Below are 19,259 nucleotides of genomic sequence, written 5' to 3'. Positions count from 1 at the left end.
GAGCCAGGATACGGAACTGGATGGCATACTCACCCACGGAGAGGTCTCCCTGGTGTAGGGTCAGCAAGGATGCAGCAGCCGAAGAAACTCTGCCAGGTTCCTCAAAGATCGAGCGGAAGGTCTGTAAGAAGCACTGCAAGTCCCGGGTCTCTGGTCCCTGATGTTCCCACAGAGGATTGGCCCATTCCAGGGCTTTGCCGGTAAGGAGAGAGATGATGTAGGCGATCCTGACGTCATCCGAACAGAAGGACCTGGCATGTAGTCTGAAATGAATCAGGCACTGATTCAAAAATCCCCTGCAGGACCTCGGATCTCCGTAATAGCGTGGAGGTAGCGGCAAGAAACACAGGGGGTTGATACCGGTACAGACAGGAAGTGTAGCAGGCGGAACCGCAGGAACGGGTGCGGTGATCACTGTGGTTGGAGCAAGCAGCCGATGGGCTATGGCGTTCACCGACAGGAGGAGCTGGTCTTGTCGTGACTGGAGATCCTCCATCTCAGCCAGAATGGCTTGTGTAGTCAACGTCTCAGGTTGACCAGCGGGATCCATGGCCTGAGCGTACTGTCACGGAGCGGGTTAGTGGACCCACTAGGCCGTACCGCCGCAGCGGGGAGGCAGCTGGCCAAACAACAGGACACCCCAGAAATACAATGTCCCGCACAAGGGTACCTGAATAGTCCAGATGGTGGCCGCAGCTCTGGCACAGATGAGATGGGTGCAGCAGATGGCGCCAAACGTGGCGGATGACACAGGAGCCGCAAGTTGCGCCAGACGTGGCGGATTCCTCCGGACGTGGCAGATAACACAGGATGTGGCAGATTCCTCTGTACGTGGCAGATTCCTCTGTACGTGGCAGATTCCTCTGTACGTGGCAGATGACACAGGACGTGGCAGATGACACAGGACGTGGCACGACTTGATACTAGGGCACAGCACGGGAAACAGGAACGGGGAACAAGGTACGGGTAACAACAGGAACGGGAAACACTATGGGACCATTTGCAAGACAGACTGGGAAAACTAACAACGCTCAGGCATCGAACTAGGGGGCTGGACCCCTCTTATAGACCAGGGTACTCACGGGTCAAAGGTCGTTCAAGATGTCCGGTGCGCGCGCTGCCCCTTTAAGAGCGGGGACGAGCGTGCGCGCGCACCCTGCGGGCTCCAGCGGAGGTGAGTGGATGCAAGCGCTGGCGTCTCCTGAGGAGGAGGCTGGGGCCAGAGCTTGCCGACTCGTGGCTGTGGCTGTCAGCGGGAGGCTGGAGCTGACAGCCCGCAGCCACGGACATTACAGCAGTAAAATCTAAAAAGTCAGCAAGAAACAAAAGAATGCAGTAAGCCTGTTATTGACCGTGAAAGGATATCTTTAAAGAAGTTCTAGATAGTCAGAAAGGACTGATTCAACAGGTGACCGAAGGTACCGATGCCGTCTGGTGTCATAAAATAGATGAATAGGAGACTCTGATAGTGGACAGGATGATTGTCAAAAGATACCAGTCCCCTGAGGAAGCCGTTATGCAGTCAACCATGTCAGGTATCTCGGCATGGTTTCCTATTTTTCTAGCGTGTCCACTGATACTGATCTGAACCTTGAATCGAGTTTCCGATCCAGAGGGAGATTTAGGAATAATTTAATCTACGAATTAAAGGACCTAAAGTGCTGTAATGAACACATAATCTAAAAAAAAGACAATTCAACAATAATTACAATCACAAAATTGTCCCTATCGCACCCTAATCTGCCCCTGTCTAGAGCAGAATAAAAAGTACAGGTACAAAGCACTTGAAATATGTGTTTTTTATATTTATAATTACATTTCATGCTTTTACAGTTTTTTAGGAATAAATTGACAACTGGGTGTTACCAGTTGGGGTGTGTCCTTACACAGATTGTTAATGTCCAATCAGTGCTGACAGAGTGAGACTGTGTAGAGTAACGCCCCTTTGACAAGGGGAATGGTAACATCTAGTTGTCAATTTATTCATACAGTTCTAGCAGGAATAACAGACAAACGGCACAATACAGAGTTCTAAGAAAATATGTTCCAGAATTCTTATTTCATGGAGAATACTAGTTTTTACTAAAAGAAACATGTCAGGAGAAGATACATAGTTGATAAGGTTGAAAAGAGACACCGGTCCATCAAGTACAACATATAATCATACTGTGTTAATCCAGACAATCCCCATGAGGTGAATGCCAATTGCCTCATTAGGTGAAAAATTCCTCCCCGACTCCAAGTATGGCATTCAGAATTAAGCCCTGGATCAGCGTCCCATCTCCAGAATCACACCACATATCTACTTATTTAACCCCTTAATGACCGGGCCATTTTGCATGTTAATGACCAAGGATTATTTTTTGTTTTTTCACGGTCGCATTCCAAGAGTCGTAACTCTTTTTTTTATTCCGTCGACATAGCCGTATAAGGGCTTGTTTTTTGCGGGACGAGTTGTATTTTGTAATTGTACCATTTTTAGATGCTTATAACATATTGATTAACTTTTATTAACTTTATTTTAGGAGAGAATTTAAAATAAGCAGCTATTCCAGCATTAATTTTCACGTTATAAATTTACGCCGTTTACTATGCAGCAGCAGAAATAACATGTTAACTTTATTCTATGGGTCGGCACGATTACGGGGATACCAAATATGTAAGGGTTTTATATGTTTTTTCTACGTTTGCACAATAAAAACCCTTTTAGAAAAAAATGACTTGTTTTTGCATCGCCGCATTCCAAGAGCCGTCATTTTTTTATTTTTCCGTCGATGTGGCCGTACGTAGGCTTGATTTTTGCGGGACAATGTGTAGTTTTCATTAGTACAATTTTGGGGTACATGGGACTTATAGATTAACTTTTATTTTATTTTTTATGGGGGGAATGGGAGAAAAGAGAGAATTTTGACGTTGTTTTTTGCGTTTTCTTTGGACGCCGTTCATCCGGCCGTTTAATTAATATGTTAATTTTATTGGTCAAGTTGTTACGATCGCTGGGATACCATATATGTGTATGTATGATTTTGTTTTGACCGTTTTACTAAATAAAACCACTTTTTGGGCCAAAAAAGTAGTTTTATTTGACTTTGACTGTAATTATTATTTATTTTTTTTCACAAACTTTATTTAACTGTTTTACATATTTTTTTTAGTCCCACCAGGGGACTTCACTATGCGATGTGCCGATCGCATATATAATGCTTTGGTATACTTCGTATACCAAAGCATTATTGCCTGTCAGTGTAAAACTGACAGGCAACCTGTTAGGTCATGCCTCCGGCATCGCCTAACAGGCAGATGCTGAAGACAGACCTGGGGGTCTTTGTTAGACCCCCGGCTGTCATGGAAACCAGACGGCGACCCGCGATTTGTTTGCGGGGGCGCCGATCGGGTGACAGAGGGAGCTCCCTCCCTCTGTCAAACACATTAGATGCCGCTGTCACTATTGACAGCGGCATTTAATGGGTTAAACTGCCGGAATCGGAGCGCGCTTCGATTCCGGCAGTTGCAGCAGGAGCCAGGCTGTGTATAACAGCCGTGCTCCTGCCGCTGATCGCATGGGTACGCTGTCAGTACCCGCGCGATCACAGGACGGATATATCCGTCCTCCTGCGCGAACTAGCAGCTGCTGAGGACGGATATATCCGTCCTTCGGCGTTAAGGAGTTAACTTTGTTTTTTCACTGTGTGTTTGTCACAGGATTTTTGGATGCGGTGCCCTTCTGGGAACCTTCCAAGGTCTAGGGGGAAAATGTGTGGCCTTCTGGGGAGGTGCGGGAGGGGAGGTGCAACCGGATGCAGGCTCCAAGGTAGAAGCCTTGCAGTGTTTTTGGGTCTCCCTAAGCTTCGGCAAGGGGGGATCATTGATCCTCGATCCTCTTGGCCTATGGTTTGGAGGGTCGGGGAATGGTTATGCGGTGCCTCTCACTTTTAAGAGAAGGGCTGCGATAGACCGCATCCTTGTGCCCTTTTTGTGTGGCACCCCCTGCACTTTTTATGCACTTGGGTGAGAGAAAGCACGACTCGGGTTTTCAATGAATAAAAATCTCCAGAATCTAGTACCCATAACTTGTAATATTATAATTTTAAAGATCGGCCCTTCTTAAACTTGTTCCACGAACCAACCATCATAATATTCTTTGGCAGAGAGTTTCATGGTCACTCTGCTCTCACAGTAAAGAATCCCCATCTGTGATGATGGTGAAACCTTCTTATTTCTAGACATAGAGGATGCCCCCAAGTCCTTGTTACAGGCCTAGGTGTAAAAATATCATTAAAAAGATCTCTGTACTGTCCAGTTATATATTTGTACATTGTAATTAGCCGTCTACACACATTAAAGAGGCTCTGTCACCACATTATAAGTGCCCTATCTCCTACATAAGGAGATCGGCGCTATAATGTAGGTGACAGTAATGCTTTTTATTTAAAAAAACGATCTATTTTTACCACTTTATTAGCGATTTTAGATTTATGCTAATGAGTTGCTTAATGCCCAAGCGGGCGTATTTTTACTTTGGTCAGCGTCATACACTCCCCTGTACAACGCCCACTTGGTCTAAAGTAAAAATACGCCCACTTGGGCATTAAGCAACTCATTAGCATAAATCTAAAATCTCTAATAAAGTGGTAAAAATAGATCGTTTTTTTAAATAAAAAGCACTGCTGTCACCTACATTATAGCGCCGATCTCCTTATGTAGGAGATAGGGCACTTATAATGTGGTGACAGAGCCTCTTGAAGTAGTCTTTTTTTCTAAACTGAATCGCCCCAAGTTTGATAACCTTTCTTGATACTGCAATTTACCCATTCCCATAATTACCTTGGTCTCCCTTCTTTGCACCGGTTCTAGTTCAGCCATGTCCTTCTGAAAAACAAGTTTCCAAAATTGTATACAACATTCCATGTGTGGTCTGAATAGTGATTTGCATAGAGACAAAAGTATATTCTTGTCATTAGTATCTATCCCTTTTTTGATATATCCCATGATATATCATGGGATATATTAATATATGCCTGACACTAGTTGCTGAAGGTAAATGTACTGTCCACCAATATCCCAAAATCTTTTTTTAGTAGTAGATTTACCAAGTGTTTTACCATTTAATGCATAATTGTAAAATCTGTTTCCTTGGCCTAAGTGGTAACCTTAAGGTATGTTCACACAACTTATTTTCAGTCATTTTTCAGGCCGTAAACGGCCGAAAAATCGGGAGCAGAACGTCTCCAAACATCTGCCCATTGATTTCAATGGGAAAACCGGCGTCCTGTTCCGACAGGAAGCTTTGAAAAACATCCGCAAAAAAAAGTGCATGTCACTTCTTGAGCCGTTTTTCATTGACTCTATAGAAAAACAGCTCCAAAAACGGCCGTTAAGCGGCAAAAAACGTGAGTTGCTAAAAAAATGGCTGAAAATCAGGAGCTGTTTTCCTTTGAATTTTCAGACTTTTTTTTTAGTAAGCGTGTGAACATAGCCTAACTTTTATCCACATTAAACTTCACTTGCCATTTCTCTGCCCAAAATACCAGCTACATCAAATCGCTCTGTAGTATCACATTATCCTCCTCTGTAGGATATTTTACTTTACAGTATCATCTGCAAATAATGAAATTATACTCTGTAAACCCTCTACAAGGTCATTTATAAACACATTAAAAAGAAGAGGGCCCAATATTTACCCCTGTGGAACCCAACCGGTAACTGCGACCCACTCTGAGGATGTACCATTAATAACCACCCTCTGTTTTCTATCACTGAGACAGTTTTTGACCCGATTACACATATTTTCCCCCAGTCCCAGCATTTTCATTTTATATACACTACCATTCAAAAGTTTAGGGTCACTTAGAAATTTCCTTATTTTTGAAAGAAAAGCACAGTTGTTTTCAATGAAGATAACATTAAATTAATCAGAAATATCCTCTATACATTGTTAATGTGCTAAATGACTATTCTAGCTGCAAGCGTCTGGTTTTTAATGCAATATCTACATACAGTGAAGGAAATAAGTATTTGATCCCTTGCTGATTTTGTAAGTTTGCCTACTGTCAAAGTCATGAACAGTTTACAATTTTTAGGCTAGGTTAATTTTACCAGTGAGAGATAGATTATATAACAAAAATCCAGAAAATCACATAGTCAAAATTATATATATTTATTTGCATTGTGCACAGAGAAATAAGTATTTGATCCCTTTGGCAAACAAGACTTAATACTTGGTGGCAAAACCCATGTTGGCAAGCACAGCAGTCAGACGTTTTTTGTAGTTGATGATGAGGTTTGCACACATGTTAGATGGAATTTTGGCCCACTCCTCTTTGCAAATCATCTGCAATCATTAAGATTTCGAGGCTGTCGCTTGGCAACTCGGATCTTCAGCTCCCTCCATATGTTTTCGATGGGATTAAGGTCTGGAGACTGGCTAGGCCACTCCATGACCTTAATGTGCTTCTTTTTGAGCCACTCCTTTGTTGCCTTGGCTGTATGTTTCGGGTCATTGTCGTGCTGGAAGACCCAGCCACGAGCCATTGTTAATGTCCTGGTGGAGGGACGGAGGTTGTCACTCAGGATTTGACGGTACATGGCTCCATCCATTCTCCCATTGATGCGGTGAAGTAGTCATGTGCCCTTAGCAGAGAAACACCCCCAAAACATAATGTTTCCACCTCCATGCTTGACAGTGGGGACGGTGTTCTTTGGGTCATAGGCAGCATTTCTCTTCCTCCAAACACGGCGAGTTGCGTTAATGCCAAAGAGCTCAATTTTAGTCTCATCTGACCACAGCACCTTCTCCCAATCACTCTCAGAATCATCCAGATGTTCATTTGCAAACTTCAGACGGGCCTGTACATGTGCCTTCTTGAGCAGGGGGACCTTGCGGGCACTGCAGGATTTTAATCCATTACGGCGTAATGTGTTACCAATGGTTTTCTTGGTGACTGTGGTCCCAGCTGCCTTGAGATCATTAACAAGTTCCCCCGTGTAGTTTTCGGCTGAGCTCTCACCTTCCTCAGGATCAAGGATACCCCATGGAGCCCCAGATCCATGCATGGAGCCCCAGATCGATGTCGATTGACAGTCATTTTGTATGTCTTCCATTTTCTTACTGTTGCACCAACAGTTGTCTCCTTCTCACCCAGCGTCTTACTTATGGTTTTGTAGCCCATTCCAGCCTTGTGCAGGTCTATGATCTTGTCCCGGACATCCTTAGAAAGCTCTTTGGTCTTGCCCATGTTGTAGAGGTTAGAGTCAGACTGATTAATTGAGTCTGTGGACAGGAGTCTTTTATACAGGTGACCATTTAAGACAGCTGTCTTTAATGCAGGCACCAAGTTGATTTGGAGCGCGTAACTGGTCTGGAGGAGGCTGTACTCTTAATGGTTGGTAGGGGATCAAATACTTATTTCTCTGTGCACAATGCAAATAAATATATATAATTTTGACTATGTGATTTTCTGTTTTTTTTTAATATAATCTATCTCTCACTGGTAAAATTAACCTAGCCTAAAAATTCTAGACTGTTCATGACTTTGAGAGTGGGCAAACTTACAAAATCAGCAAGGGATCAAATACTTATTTCCTTCACTGTAGGTTTATAGAGGCCCATTTCCAGCAACCATCACTCCAGTGTTCTAATGGTACATTGTGTTCGCTAACTGTCTTAGAAGGCTAATGCATGATTAGAAAACACTTGAAAACCCTTGTGCAATTATTTTTGCACCGCTGTAAACAGTTTTGCTGTTTAGAGGAGCTATAAAACTGACCTTCCTTTGAGCTAGTTGAGAATCTGGAGCATTACATTTGTGGGTTCGATTAAACTCTCAAAATGGCTAGAAAAAGAGAGCTTTCATGTGAAACTCGACAGTCTATTCTTGTTCTTAGAAATGAAGGCTATTCCATGCGAGAAATTGCCAAGAAACTGAAGATTTCCTACAACGGTGTGTACTACTCCCTTCAGAGGACAGCACACACAGGCTCTAACCAGAGTAGAAAGAGAAGTGGGAGGCCCCGCTGCACAACTGAGCAACAAGACAAGTACATTAGAGTCTCTATTTCGAGAAATAGACGCCTCACAGGTCCTCAACTGGCAGCTTCATTAAATAGTACCCGCAAAACGCCAGTGTCAACGTCTACAGTGAAGAGGCGACTCCGGGATGCTGGCCTTCAGGGCAGAGTGGTAAAGAAAAAGCCATATCTGAGACTGGCTAATAAAAGGAAAAGATTAATATGGGCAAAAGCACACAGACATTGGACAGAGGAAGATTGGAAAAAAGTGTTTTGAACAGACGAATCGAAGTTTGAGGTGTTTGGATCACACAGAAGAACATTTGTGAGACGCAGAACAACTGAAAAGATGCTGGAAGAGTGCCTGACGCCATCTGCCAAGCATGGTGGAGGTAATGTGATGGTCTGGGGTTGCTTTGGTGCTGGTAAAGTGGGAGATTTGTACAAGGTAAAAGGGATTTTGAATAAGGAAGGCTATCACTCCATTTTGCAACGCCATGCCATACCCTGTGGACAGCGCTTGATTGGAGCCAATTTCATCCTACAACAGGACAATAACCCAAAGCACACCTCCAAATTATTAGGGAAGAAGCAGGCAGCTGGTATTCTATCTGTAATGGAGTGGCCAGCGCAGTCACCAGATCTCAACCCCATAGAGCTGTTGTGGGAGCAGTTTGACCGTATGGTATGCAAGAAGTGCCCATCAAGCCAATCCACCTTGTGGGAGGGCCTTCTGGAAGCATGGGGTGAAATTTCTCCCGATTACCTCAGCAAATTAACAGCTAGAATGCCAAAGGTCTGCAATGCTGTAATTGCTGCAAATGGAGCATTCTTTGACGAAAGCAAAGTTTGAAGGAGAAAATTATTCTTTCAAATAAAAATCATTATTTCTAACCTTGTCAATGTCTTGACTATATTTTCTAGTCATTTTGCAACTCATTTGATAAATATACAGCAAGTGTGAGCTTTCATGGAATCATGGAAAACACAAAATTACCTGGGTTACCCCAAACTTTTGAACAGTAGTGTACCAACCTTTTATGCGGCGCAGTATCAAACGCCTTTGAAAAGTCTAGATACACAAGATCCACAGCCTTACCCAGGTCCAGTCTAGAACTTACCTCCTCATAGAAGCTAATCAGATTGGTTTGACAGGTCCGATCCCTCATAAACGCATTCTGATGCTGCATTGCCAGTTTATTTTCATAGAGATACTTCTGGATAGCATGTCTTTGAAAATTGGTAAATCTGCCCCATTGTGTTCACTTTGCAAACTTTCTGCATGGGGTTGTTTCTGCAGCATATGCATGGATTTTTACAAACCCAAATCAGATGTACAGAACAGTTGTAGAAATTTCTACAAAAAAATCTGCCATGTGTGAATATACCCATAAGGTCAATATATAAAGAGTAAGTACATTACATAGATTTATTTATACATGTTAAGCCCAAAGAACCTAATTTATATATCTATTATACTATATATGACTTTTTCTCAAATTTGCAATTTGGAAGGAAACTGTCCAACATGTTTCTTTGTTAGACCAGCAGGTGGCGATCACATCATTTATTATGTTTTCCAGCTACATTTTTTCCTGTGAATTTTACCCTATTGGATTGCACTTTATTATTAATGTTAGTATTTCAACTCAAATTTCTTACTTGGGTGTTTGTCAAAGATACTTAATACTTTATTAAAAAGGTTGCTTTCTGATTATATCCATTTTTTATTTTGTCTTTTTACTTTAAAATTAAATGTTATAGATTCATAGGGTTTAGTTTTACAAGAACAATTCCCTAGCTTATGTTCTACATAAATACAAAGGAAAACACCAGCACAATAAAAACGGAAGAAAAAGATGACTACAAAAACTGAGTATTGAGGAAGATAAAATCACAAGACTAAACAAATTAAAAGTTAACCCCTTCTAAAAGTTACAGAGGTGAATACGGTTGAAATGTCCCTTGTGTCCAGTTGTGAAGCAACCAGAGAGAATAGAAGGCAGAACAAAGGTGGTGGATGAGGAGAGCCATATATTAAAACAGTGAGGCTCATCAGATTGATGGTAAAAAGTCCAATCTCTGAACAATAATAGCAATAGGGCTGGTAAACATAGTTTGACAACCATGGGCAGGGCCGGCGTCAGCACCCCACTACCCTCAGGGGGGCCCTTTTGGCCGCCGGGTGCTGATGCTGCCGTCATGGCTCTCCTCATGGCTGCTATCCCGGCTTCCCCGGGGAGTCCAGGGTCGGGCCGGTCGCCCAGTAAAATATGTGTCCCCCCCCATATTTTTTTCCTACCTTCCCCCTGCCGTGGCCGCGATATTCCTTTTAAGATCCCTTATTTAGCTATGTGTGGCGATAGACACGTCTGCTAGAACACACCCCTCAGTGAGGGAGCCAGAGCGGTGTCATGCCCATGGCCGCGGGGCGCCATGCTCACTCACCTCCTGATAGCCACAGCCTTGGGTCTGCGAGCGCTGGCCCCAGTCTCCCGCTCACATCCGCTTACCTTGGCCGGAGAAATTAGCCCTTGAGTACCCTGGACTATAAGAAGGGCCCAGCCCAGTGGCGTAACTACCGCCGTAGCAGCAGTAGCGGCTGCTACAGGGCCGCGGCATGAGGGGGCCCGTGTCGCCTGCCGGCACAGCCCCCACCATGGCCGCATGCTCCGCTAGCAGCCGCTATGGCTGATACAGCAGGACGCCACTGAACACTACGGCAGAGCAGGGAGGTATCTCCCCGCTCTGCCATTAAACAAAAGACATGTATCCCCTATCCACAGGACAGGGGATACATGTGTGATCGCCTGCAGCGATAGGGAGAATGGGGGACTAAAAGTCCCCTGAAGTTCTCCATCATAAACCTCGGACTTCCGGGGTCTGTGTCGGCAGCTCCGGAGAAATGTATGGAGCGCCGGTCCCGCTTGTGCGCATGTGTGACCAGCGCGCCTTTCATTTTTAGTGAGCTGCCGACACAGACGCCGGAAGTCAGAGGTTAGTCATGGAGAACTTCAGGGGACTTTCTCCTATGGATAGGGGATGCATGTCGTTTATTAGGACACACTGTAGGTCGCGTTTTTTTGGGAGGGGGGACGCTGTATGGCGTTCCCTACAGGGGGGGGGGCTGTATGGCGTTCCCTACAGGGGGTGTGGACGGCGCTGTAATAGCGTTCCCTACAAGGGGGACGACGACGCTGTATGGCGTTCCCTACAAGGGGGGGGGGCGACGCTGTATGGCGTTCCCTACGGGGACGACGACGCTGTATGGCATTCCCTACAGGGGGGGCTGTATGGCGTTCCCTACAGGGGGGGCTGTATGGCATTCCCTACAGACCCCCAGTGTAGGGAACGCCATACAGTGCCCCCTGTAGATAATGCCAGACAGCCCCCTCTGTAGGGAACGCCATACAGCCCCCCCTCTAGATAACGCCATATTGTCCCCTCTGTAGATAACGCCATACAGCCCCCCCGTAGATAACACCATACAGCCCCCCTGTAGATAGCGCCATACAGCCCCCCTGTAGATAGCGCCATACAGCCCCCTATGTAGATAGTGCCATACAGCCCCCCTGTAGATAACGCCATACAGCCCCCTCTGTAGATAGCGCCATACAACCACCCTGTAGATACTGCCATACAGCTCCCCCTGTAGATAGCGCCATACAGCCCCCCTGTTGGGAACGCCATACAGCCCCCCCTGTAGATAGCGCCATACAGCCCCCCTGTAGGGAACGCTATACAGCCCCCCCGTAGATAACGCCATACAGCCCCCCTGTAGATAACGCCATACAGCCCCCCATGTAGATAACGCCATACAGCCCCCCTGTAGATAACGCCATACAGCCCCCTCTGTAGATAACGCCATACAGCCCCCTGTAGATAACGCCATACAGCCCCCTCTGTAGATAGCGCCATACGGCCCCCTATGTAGATAGTGCCATACGGCCCCCTATGTGGATAGTGCCATACAGCCCCCCTGTAGATAACGCCATACAGCCCCCTCTGTAGATAGCGCCATACAGCCCCCCTGTAGATAGCGCCATACAGCCCCCCTGTAGATAGCGCCATACAGCCCCCTGTAGATAGCGCCATACAGCCCCCTGTAGATAGCGCCATACAGCCCCCTGTAGATAGCGCCATACAGCCCCCCTGTAAATAGCGCCATACAGCCCCCCTGTAGATAACGCCATACAGCCCCCTGTAGATAACGCCATACAGCCCCCTCTGTAGATAGCGCCATACAGCCCCCTCTGTAGATAACGCCATACAGCCCCCTCTGTAGATAACGCCATACAGCCCCCTCTGTAGATAATGCCATACAGCTCCCCCCTGTAGATAGCGCCATACAGCCCCCTCTGTAGATAACGCCATACAGCCCCCTCTGTAGATAGCGCAATACAGCCCCCTATGTAGATAGTGCCATACAGCCCCCTATGTAGATAGTGCCATACAGCCCCCTGTAGATAACGCCATACAGCCCCCTCTGTAGATAGCGCCATACAGCCCCCTATGTAGATAGTGCCATACAGCCCCCTATGTAGATAGTGCCATACAGCCCCCCCTGTAGATAGCGCCATACAGCCCCCTCTGTAGATAGCGCCATACAGCCCCCTATGTAGATAACGCCATACAGCCCCCTCTGTAGATAGCGCCATACAGCCCCCTATGTAGATAGTGCCATACAGTCCCCCCTGTAGATAGTGCCATACAGTCCCCCCTGTAGATAACGCCATACAGCCCCCTCTGTAGATAGCGCCATACAGCCCCCTATGTAGATATCTACAAAGGGGGCTGTATGGCGTTATCAAAAGGGGGGGTTTGTAAAAAAGGCACTATCTACAAGGGGGGGGGGGTTGTGTGACACCCAGGGGAGGGGGGGCCCCAGTCAAAAGTTTGCTATGGGGCCCAGTCTTTCCTAGTTACGCCCCTGGCCCAGCCCCTTCCTCCCATGCCTGAGCGTTGTTGGCGTACCCTTAGTTTGTCTAAGCAAATGGTCTCCTAGTGTTTCCTAGTGTTCCCCGTTCCTATACCTGTATCCTGTATCCCGTGCTACCTGGTCAAGTGCCATGCTGAGCTGTAGTCGTGCTGTACTTTATTCCACGCCTGTCCTTCTACACCACGCCTGACGTCTTCCTGCTGCCTAAGTCCCAGCCGAGCCTGTCATTGCTACTGTCCGAGCTGCCACAGGTACACTATACGAACTATAGTCTGTGACCTGCGCCCTGTTGGCCAGCTGCCATACCGTCTAGGCGGTACAGCCCAGTGGGTCCACGCACCCAACGTGACAAGCGGAGCAGCAGCGCCAGAGAGAAGACACCGAGGAGAGGCAGCCGGGCTGAGAATGAGGTGAGTGCTGTCTTAAAACTATTGAGCGCCGCTCACTGCACTCAGCCTACTGCCCTCCCCTGCCCCTTATTAGCTTAAAAAAAGTCATCGCCGGCCGACGCTAGGGATTGGGGGGGGGGGGGAGGTTTGGCTGTTTGCAGGGGGGTGGGGATTTTGGCTGTTAGCAAGGGGGGGTTTGGCTGTTAGCAAGGGGGGGTTTGGCTGTTAGCAAGGGGGGATTTTGGCTGTTAGCAAGGGGGGGATTTTGGCTGTTAGCAAGGGGGGGATTTTGGCTGTTAGCAAGGGGGAGGGGATTTTGGCTGTTAGCAAGGGGGGATTTTGGCTGTTAGCAAAAGGGTGATTTTGACTGTTAGCAAAAGGGTGATTTAAACTGTTCGCAAGGGGGGGATTTGCTTGCAGGGGGGGATTTTGGCTGTTTGCAAGGGGGAATTTTGGCTGTTTGCAAGGGGCGGTCTAAGCATCACGCTGACTGCAAAGGGCTCTATGGGGGATTATCTGCAAGGGGGTGTTTCAGCATCTATGACTTCTCAGTGCTCAGACCCCTTAGCAGTCAGAGTCAGACCCCCACACTTGCAGTATACCTCTTCCCCATAGAGCCTTCCGCAGTCAGTCAGATGCTCAGACCTAGGGCAGGCAACAGCACCCGTTGCCCTTTGGTGGGCTCACTCGGCCGCCGGGTGCTTCCTTATGCTGCCGTCATGGCTCCAATGCTGACGCTCCTGCGGGGGATTCCGCATAGCCCCTGACATCACTGTCCATGTATAGACTGTGACGTCAAGTGCTCCTCTGGGACCGAAATCCCCAGCCAGAGCGTCGCAAATGCTCTGGCCGGGGATTCCGCTGTTAGAGGTAGCTCCAATGGTGCTATCTACAGGGAGGAGTGTGAATGGCACTATTTACAAGGAGATGTGTGTGGCTTTATCTACAGGGGGGATGTGGCACTATCTACAGGGGGCTGTGCTTTGCATCTACAGGGAGCAGTGTGTGGCAATATCTACAGGGAGCAGTGTGTGGTAATATCTACAGGATGCAATGTGTGGCATTATCTGCAGGGGGCAGTGTGTGACATTATAGGGGGCTGTGTGTGGCATGATCTACAGGGGGCCTGATGTAGCATCTACAGAGGGGTGTGGCATTATCTACAGGGGGCAGTGTAGGGCATTATCTACAGGGGGCAGTGTGTGGCATTATCAACAGGGGGCAGTGTGTGGCATTATCAACAGGGGGCAGTGTGTGGCATTATCAACAGGGGGCAGTGTGTGGCATTATCTACAGGGGGCTGTGTGGCATTATCTACAGGGAGCCGTGTGGCATTATCTACAGGGGGCTGTGTGTGGCATTATCTACAGGGGGCTGTGTGTGGCATTACCTACAGGGGGCTGTGTTTGGCATAACCTACAGGGGGTTGTGTGTGGCATTACCTACAGGGGGTTGTGTGTGGCATTACCTACAGGGGGTTGTGTGTGGCATTACCTACAGGGGGCTGTGTGTGGCATTATCTACAGGGGGCTTTGTGTGGCATTATCTACAGGGGGCTGTGTGCCGGCATTATCTACAGGGGTGTGTGTGTGGCATTATCTACAAGGGGTATGGCATTATCTACAGGGGGCTATGTGGCGTTATCTACAGAGGGCACTGTATATATGGGGGCATAAACTGGGGGTCTAACTTTTATATGGGGGCACAAACTCGAGGCCTAACTTCTATATAGAGGCACAAACTGCAATTTTCCTGCAGCTGTGAGTTCCCCCGCAAAGGGGCCTACTAAGTCTGTGTTGCCCAAGATGCCACATAAACTTGGAGCCGGCCCCGACCATGGGGATAGTAGATGGAGTTCATAGACAATCACGAGATGAATATAGCCAATACTCAAAGATAATGGAGCTGGTTAATCAGAGGAAAGGGGGATAGAGGTTTGGCAGACATAGACAAATCCCCCACCCCCACTGTGTACACCTCACCTAAGGTCATTTCCAGATAGGAAAGTGCTGCAGTAATGGAACTGTGAGGGAACACAGAATAAAGTGAATATAATTGATAAAATAAATCTATGATATGTAATAAACTCCGTGATTATAATCAGTAAGAATTATAACTGATTACACCAATGGCACAGGAAGCGTTTTTGGCAACAAATTATTACCTTATTTCTTTTGTAAACACTCAGGATTGGTGTTATGTTTGGAACAATATATAAGTATATTACTGCACTTTCACCTGCTGACAGCCAGCCACACTATTGGTCCTCTCAGCTGCCTGTCAAAGTTGAAACCTTTGAACCTGTATGACATCAGAGTGCCCATGACCCATCACTTTTTCGAGGGTTTTTTTAAAGTGTTTTTTTTTATGTGTATATATGAGTGTGCTTATTTCCCTGTTTGTAATGGCCTGATGAAGACACCAGACTGGTGTTGAAAAGCGATAGCCTCATCACTTATGGATTTTATTTAATTATTTTTTTATTCAATTAATAATAAATAACTTTGATCTTAAACCCTCTGGATATCAGCTGCGCTTTTCTGGAAACCCCCATTTTTCTTTGCTTCCTTGGAGTATATTCACAAATTTATATATATCTGTGTGTTTTACTACTTTTACACAGTAAAAAACACATTTTGCGGTCTTTTATTTGCGGGCCGACTTGTAGATCTTATTGGTACCATTTTGGAATACATGCGACTTTTTGAACACTTTTTTTATCCCAAAAATTTTTAGGGCAGGATTCACAGAAAACAGCAATTCTTGCATTGCTTTTTATTTTATTATTTACGGCGTTCACCGAGCGGGTTAAATAATGTAATAACTTTTATAGTTGGGGTCGTTACGGATGCGGCAATACCAAATATGTGTAACTTTTGTTTACATTTTTTTTGTTTTTTTTAATAAAGCATTTTGTAAGGGAAAAAAAGTGGGTTTTAAAAAAATTTCCACTTTGGATTTTTATTTTTTTTATTATTAACTTTATTAAACTTTTTTTTTACTACTCCCACTAGGGGACTTTACTGTGCGATCACCTGATCGCTTTTATAATACACTGCAATACTTCTGTTTTGCAGTGTATTTCTTGCCTGTCCATGTAAAACAGACAGGCATCCTAGCAGGCATTAACTAGAGGCAGACCTCGGGGCCTTTATTGGGCCCCCGGCTGCCATAGAAGACACCGATACCCTGGGATCTTATCGCAAGGTGATGGTGGGGTGAGAGAGGGAACTCCCCCACTCCATACAAAATCACTCAGATGCGGCGCTCCATATTGAGTGCCGCATCTGAGGGATTAACTATACTTATTTACATCTCGCCCGTTTGAGCTTCCTCTGGTAGCTGAGGAGCAGGGAGATTTAACTGTTCCCTGCTCTATTCATTTATTCTGATGCAGCGCCGTAAAAAGGCAATTGTATCGGAATAAAGCCCGTTAGTGGTCACCGTAAAAACACTAATGGGTGATCACTAACGTATTAATGGCATACTTTTAGATTCCGATTCTAGTTGTTATTCTAAAAAGATCAGTGCAGACATGACATTTTTAATTTGTACTAGTTCATAAATCTTCCCCAATTAACTTTTCAAACAGTTGTAGTTTGTATAATATATTGCATTTTCCAGCAGTTTATATGAGGTATGAACGTGTTAATTGCATATACTAATCAATATGATCAAGTTTATATTTTATATTCTAATATTACTTTTGCAGAAAAGCACATCAGTGAAAATACTAAGAGTTGGCCAAACATTCCTCCATCGTTGGAGCTAAAAAGAGCTACTTTAAGTGACTCAAAGGACAAATCAGATGAATTAAATAACGAGGAGATTGAATCTGGCAGTTTGTCTACAATAGTCCAGGAAAGTCCAGTAAATGAGAGCTTGAGATGGGAAGGAGTTCTTGAAGATCCTATAGCAGAAGAAGAGAGAATCCGCCAATATAAAATCAACAGGAGGAAACGTTATTTGTTAGCTGGCCAGAAATCTTACTTTGCACCTTCAGCAGGTCTTGAAGAACCACTCCTTGTAGGTCGAAAGCAAGATCCCTGTATCAAGGTGGACAGAAGAAACAAATCCACTACAGAGAATGCTGAAGAATGTACAAGTGACCTAAAGCTGAGATCTCATATGACACAGCTGCCAGTGCTTAAAAACATATTAAAAAATGGTATATAAATCTGTATAAATGTTATCTTGAAAAGATTAAATAAATAGAAATGGAGAACATCTGGAAATATAGAGCAGCATATATGACAATGCTTGCCTCTGGTGCGAGAGAAACATGTTCTACAACTATGTTATACAAACTATTATTCTTCCTTTTATATGCGGTGAAATTGTGCAAATGTAAAATTCTGGATTATGCAAATTATGCTAAAACAAAGGAAAAGAGGCAGCATCTTTATCAGAGTATTTTATCAATTCAACATGGTCACATGTTATGCTTAGGCTCTTTGTTTAGCCTTTTATTCTATCTTTGAAAAAAGTCTAGTTTGGAATGTCTGCAAGTTTTTCACTCCTGAAAAAAAATAATTATTATATAATATATCTAAAAGACAGAAGGGAACAAGCAAAAGTGGGACAATTAGTCCACCTAGCAGTAACTAAGAGTTATTACTATTAATATCTTAAGAAGTGTTCTCAAGTCCTGGAAAACTGAGATAATACATGACTTGTATTTTTGGTGTCTAAGATGGATCCCTATTATCTAATTAATATTTTTGGCTTTGTATATAATGCTCTCAGATTTATTTCTGTGTGTGAATATAATAGCCTAATATATCAACAAGTCTTTATACAATGTCTTATCAAAAGTGTCAAAAATATTTTTGAATAAAAAGAGATTGTAATACAATATATATAGTAGACCGTTCAAAGAAATTCAACATTAAGCTGGAAGAATATAACCAATGCCATATAAAATAATTTTTTTCTAAATTTACTATAAATGTTGGTGTTTTTCACAAATAAAGACAGAATGAATCGACCAAAATGTACCACTAACATAAAGTATAATATGTCATGTCAAAACACTCAGAATTGCTTGGATAACTCAAAAAGTTATTCCCACATAAATGGACACGTCAAATTTGAAAAATAGGGCTTTGTCAGAAAGGCCAAAACTGACTGCAGCTGTAAAGGGTTAAACAATGATAATGAACTTGTTTGACAATTCATTTATTTTAAAACCTTATAATATAATACCAGTCAGTGCATCTAGTTTCCCAGTGTCTGAAATGATATGATACAACATGAATAAATGAATTAATTTGAAGAAAACACAGATTTCTTAGTTAGTCAATTAGTAATTCAATATAAATACTTAAATATTTAGTAAATAATATATAACTATATTAAATATTGTGTGTATTTGTTATGCCATTTGTCATTTATGATGTTTTCGGTATTCTCTTTATTTAGTTCATAGCATAAGTACTACGAAATTTCTGTCCGGAATTCCCATGCAGAAAATCCGCAGCGTATTATAGTAACCGCAAAGTGAATAAGGTTTGAACAAATGTCATCCACATGCTGCGTAAAAGAAATTGCAGATAAGACGTGCGGAAACTGAACTGCCGTGTGGATTCTCAAACTGAAGCATGTCAATTTCTCATTCAAAACGGCTCCTGAATTTCTGCATGGAAATTCTGCAGTATTTACGCAACAGGTGAATGTATCCTAACCCTCAACTCTTCTTGCTTTACATCCTGCCATCTATCCTTGTGTCCAAAACAATTTCCCAAGAATCTGAACATTATTAATACAAGGTTTGGTGGATTACTCGAATGACAAATAGCCGGCGCAGTCTAAATGTTTTTTCAAACCACTGTTTTATTCAGATAAGTTGCGAAATGTATTAATAGCATTTGTTTATTGATAGTAAATCTTAGGCTTCATGCCCACTTCAGTCTTTTTCTTCAGGG

General features: G+C 44.4%; 1 protein-coding gene across 1 annotated transcript in view; it reads left to right on the top strand.

The window, feature by feature from the left end:
- LIAT1 (ligand of ATE1) overlaps positions 1-17,640 on the top strand; it is a 75,318-nt gene extending 57,678 nt beyond the window's left edge. The window contains exon 2 of the mRNA XM_075850405.1: positions 17,048-17,640. Coding sequence (XP_075706520.1) covers positions 17,048-17,511 — 464 coding nt within the window. The 3' untranslated portion in view covers positions 17,512-17,640. The remainder of the gene's footprint in view (positions 1-17,047) is intronic.
- The last annotated feature ends 1,619 nt before the right edge of the window (positions 17,641-19,259 follow it).

Source organism: Rhinoderma darwinii, chromosome 2, assembly GCF_050947455.1.
Source record: "Rhinoderma darwinii isolate aRhiDar2 chromosome 2, aRhiDar2.hap1, whole genome shotgun sequence".
Taxonomy (NCBI): domain Eukaryota; kingdom Metazoa; phylum Chordata; class Amphibia; order Anura; family Rhinodermatidae; genus Rhinoderma; species Rhinoderma darwinii.
This window is presented reverse-complemented; position numbering and strand designations above follow the sequence as displayed.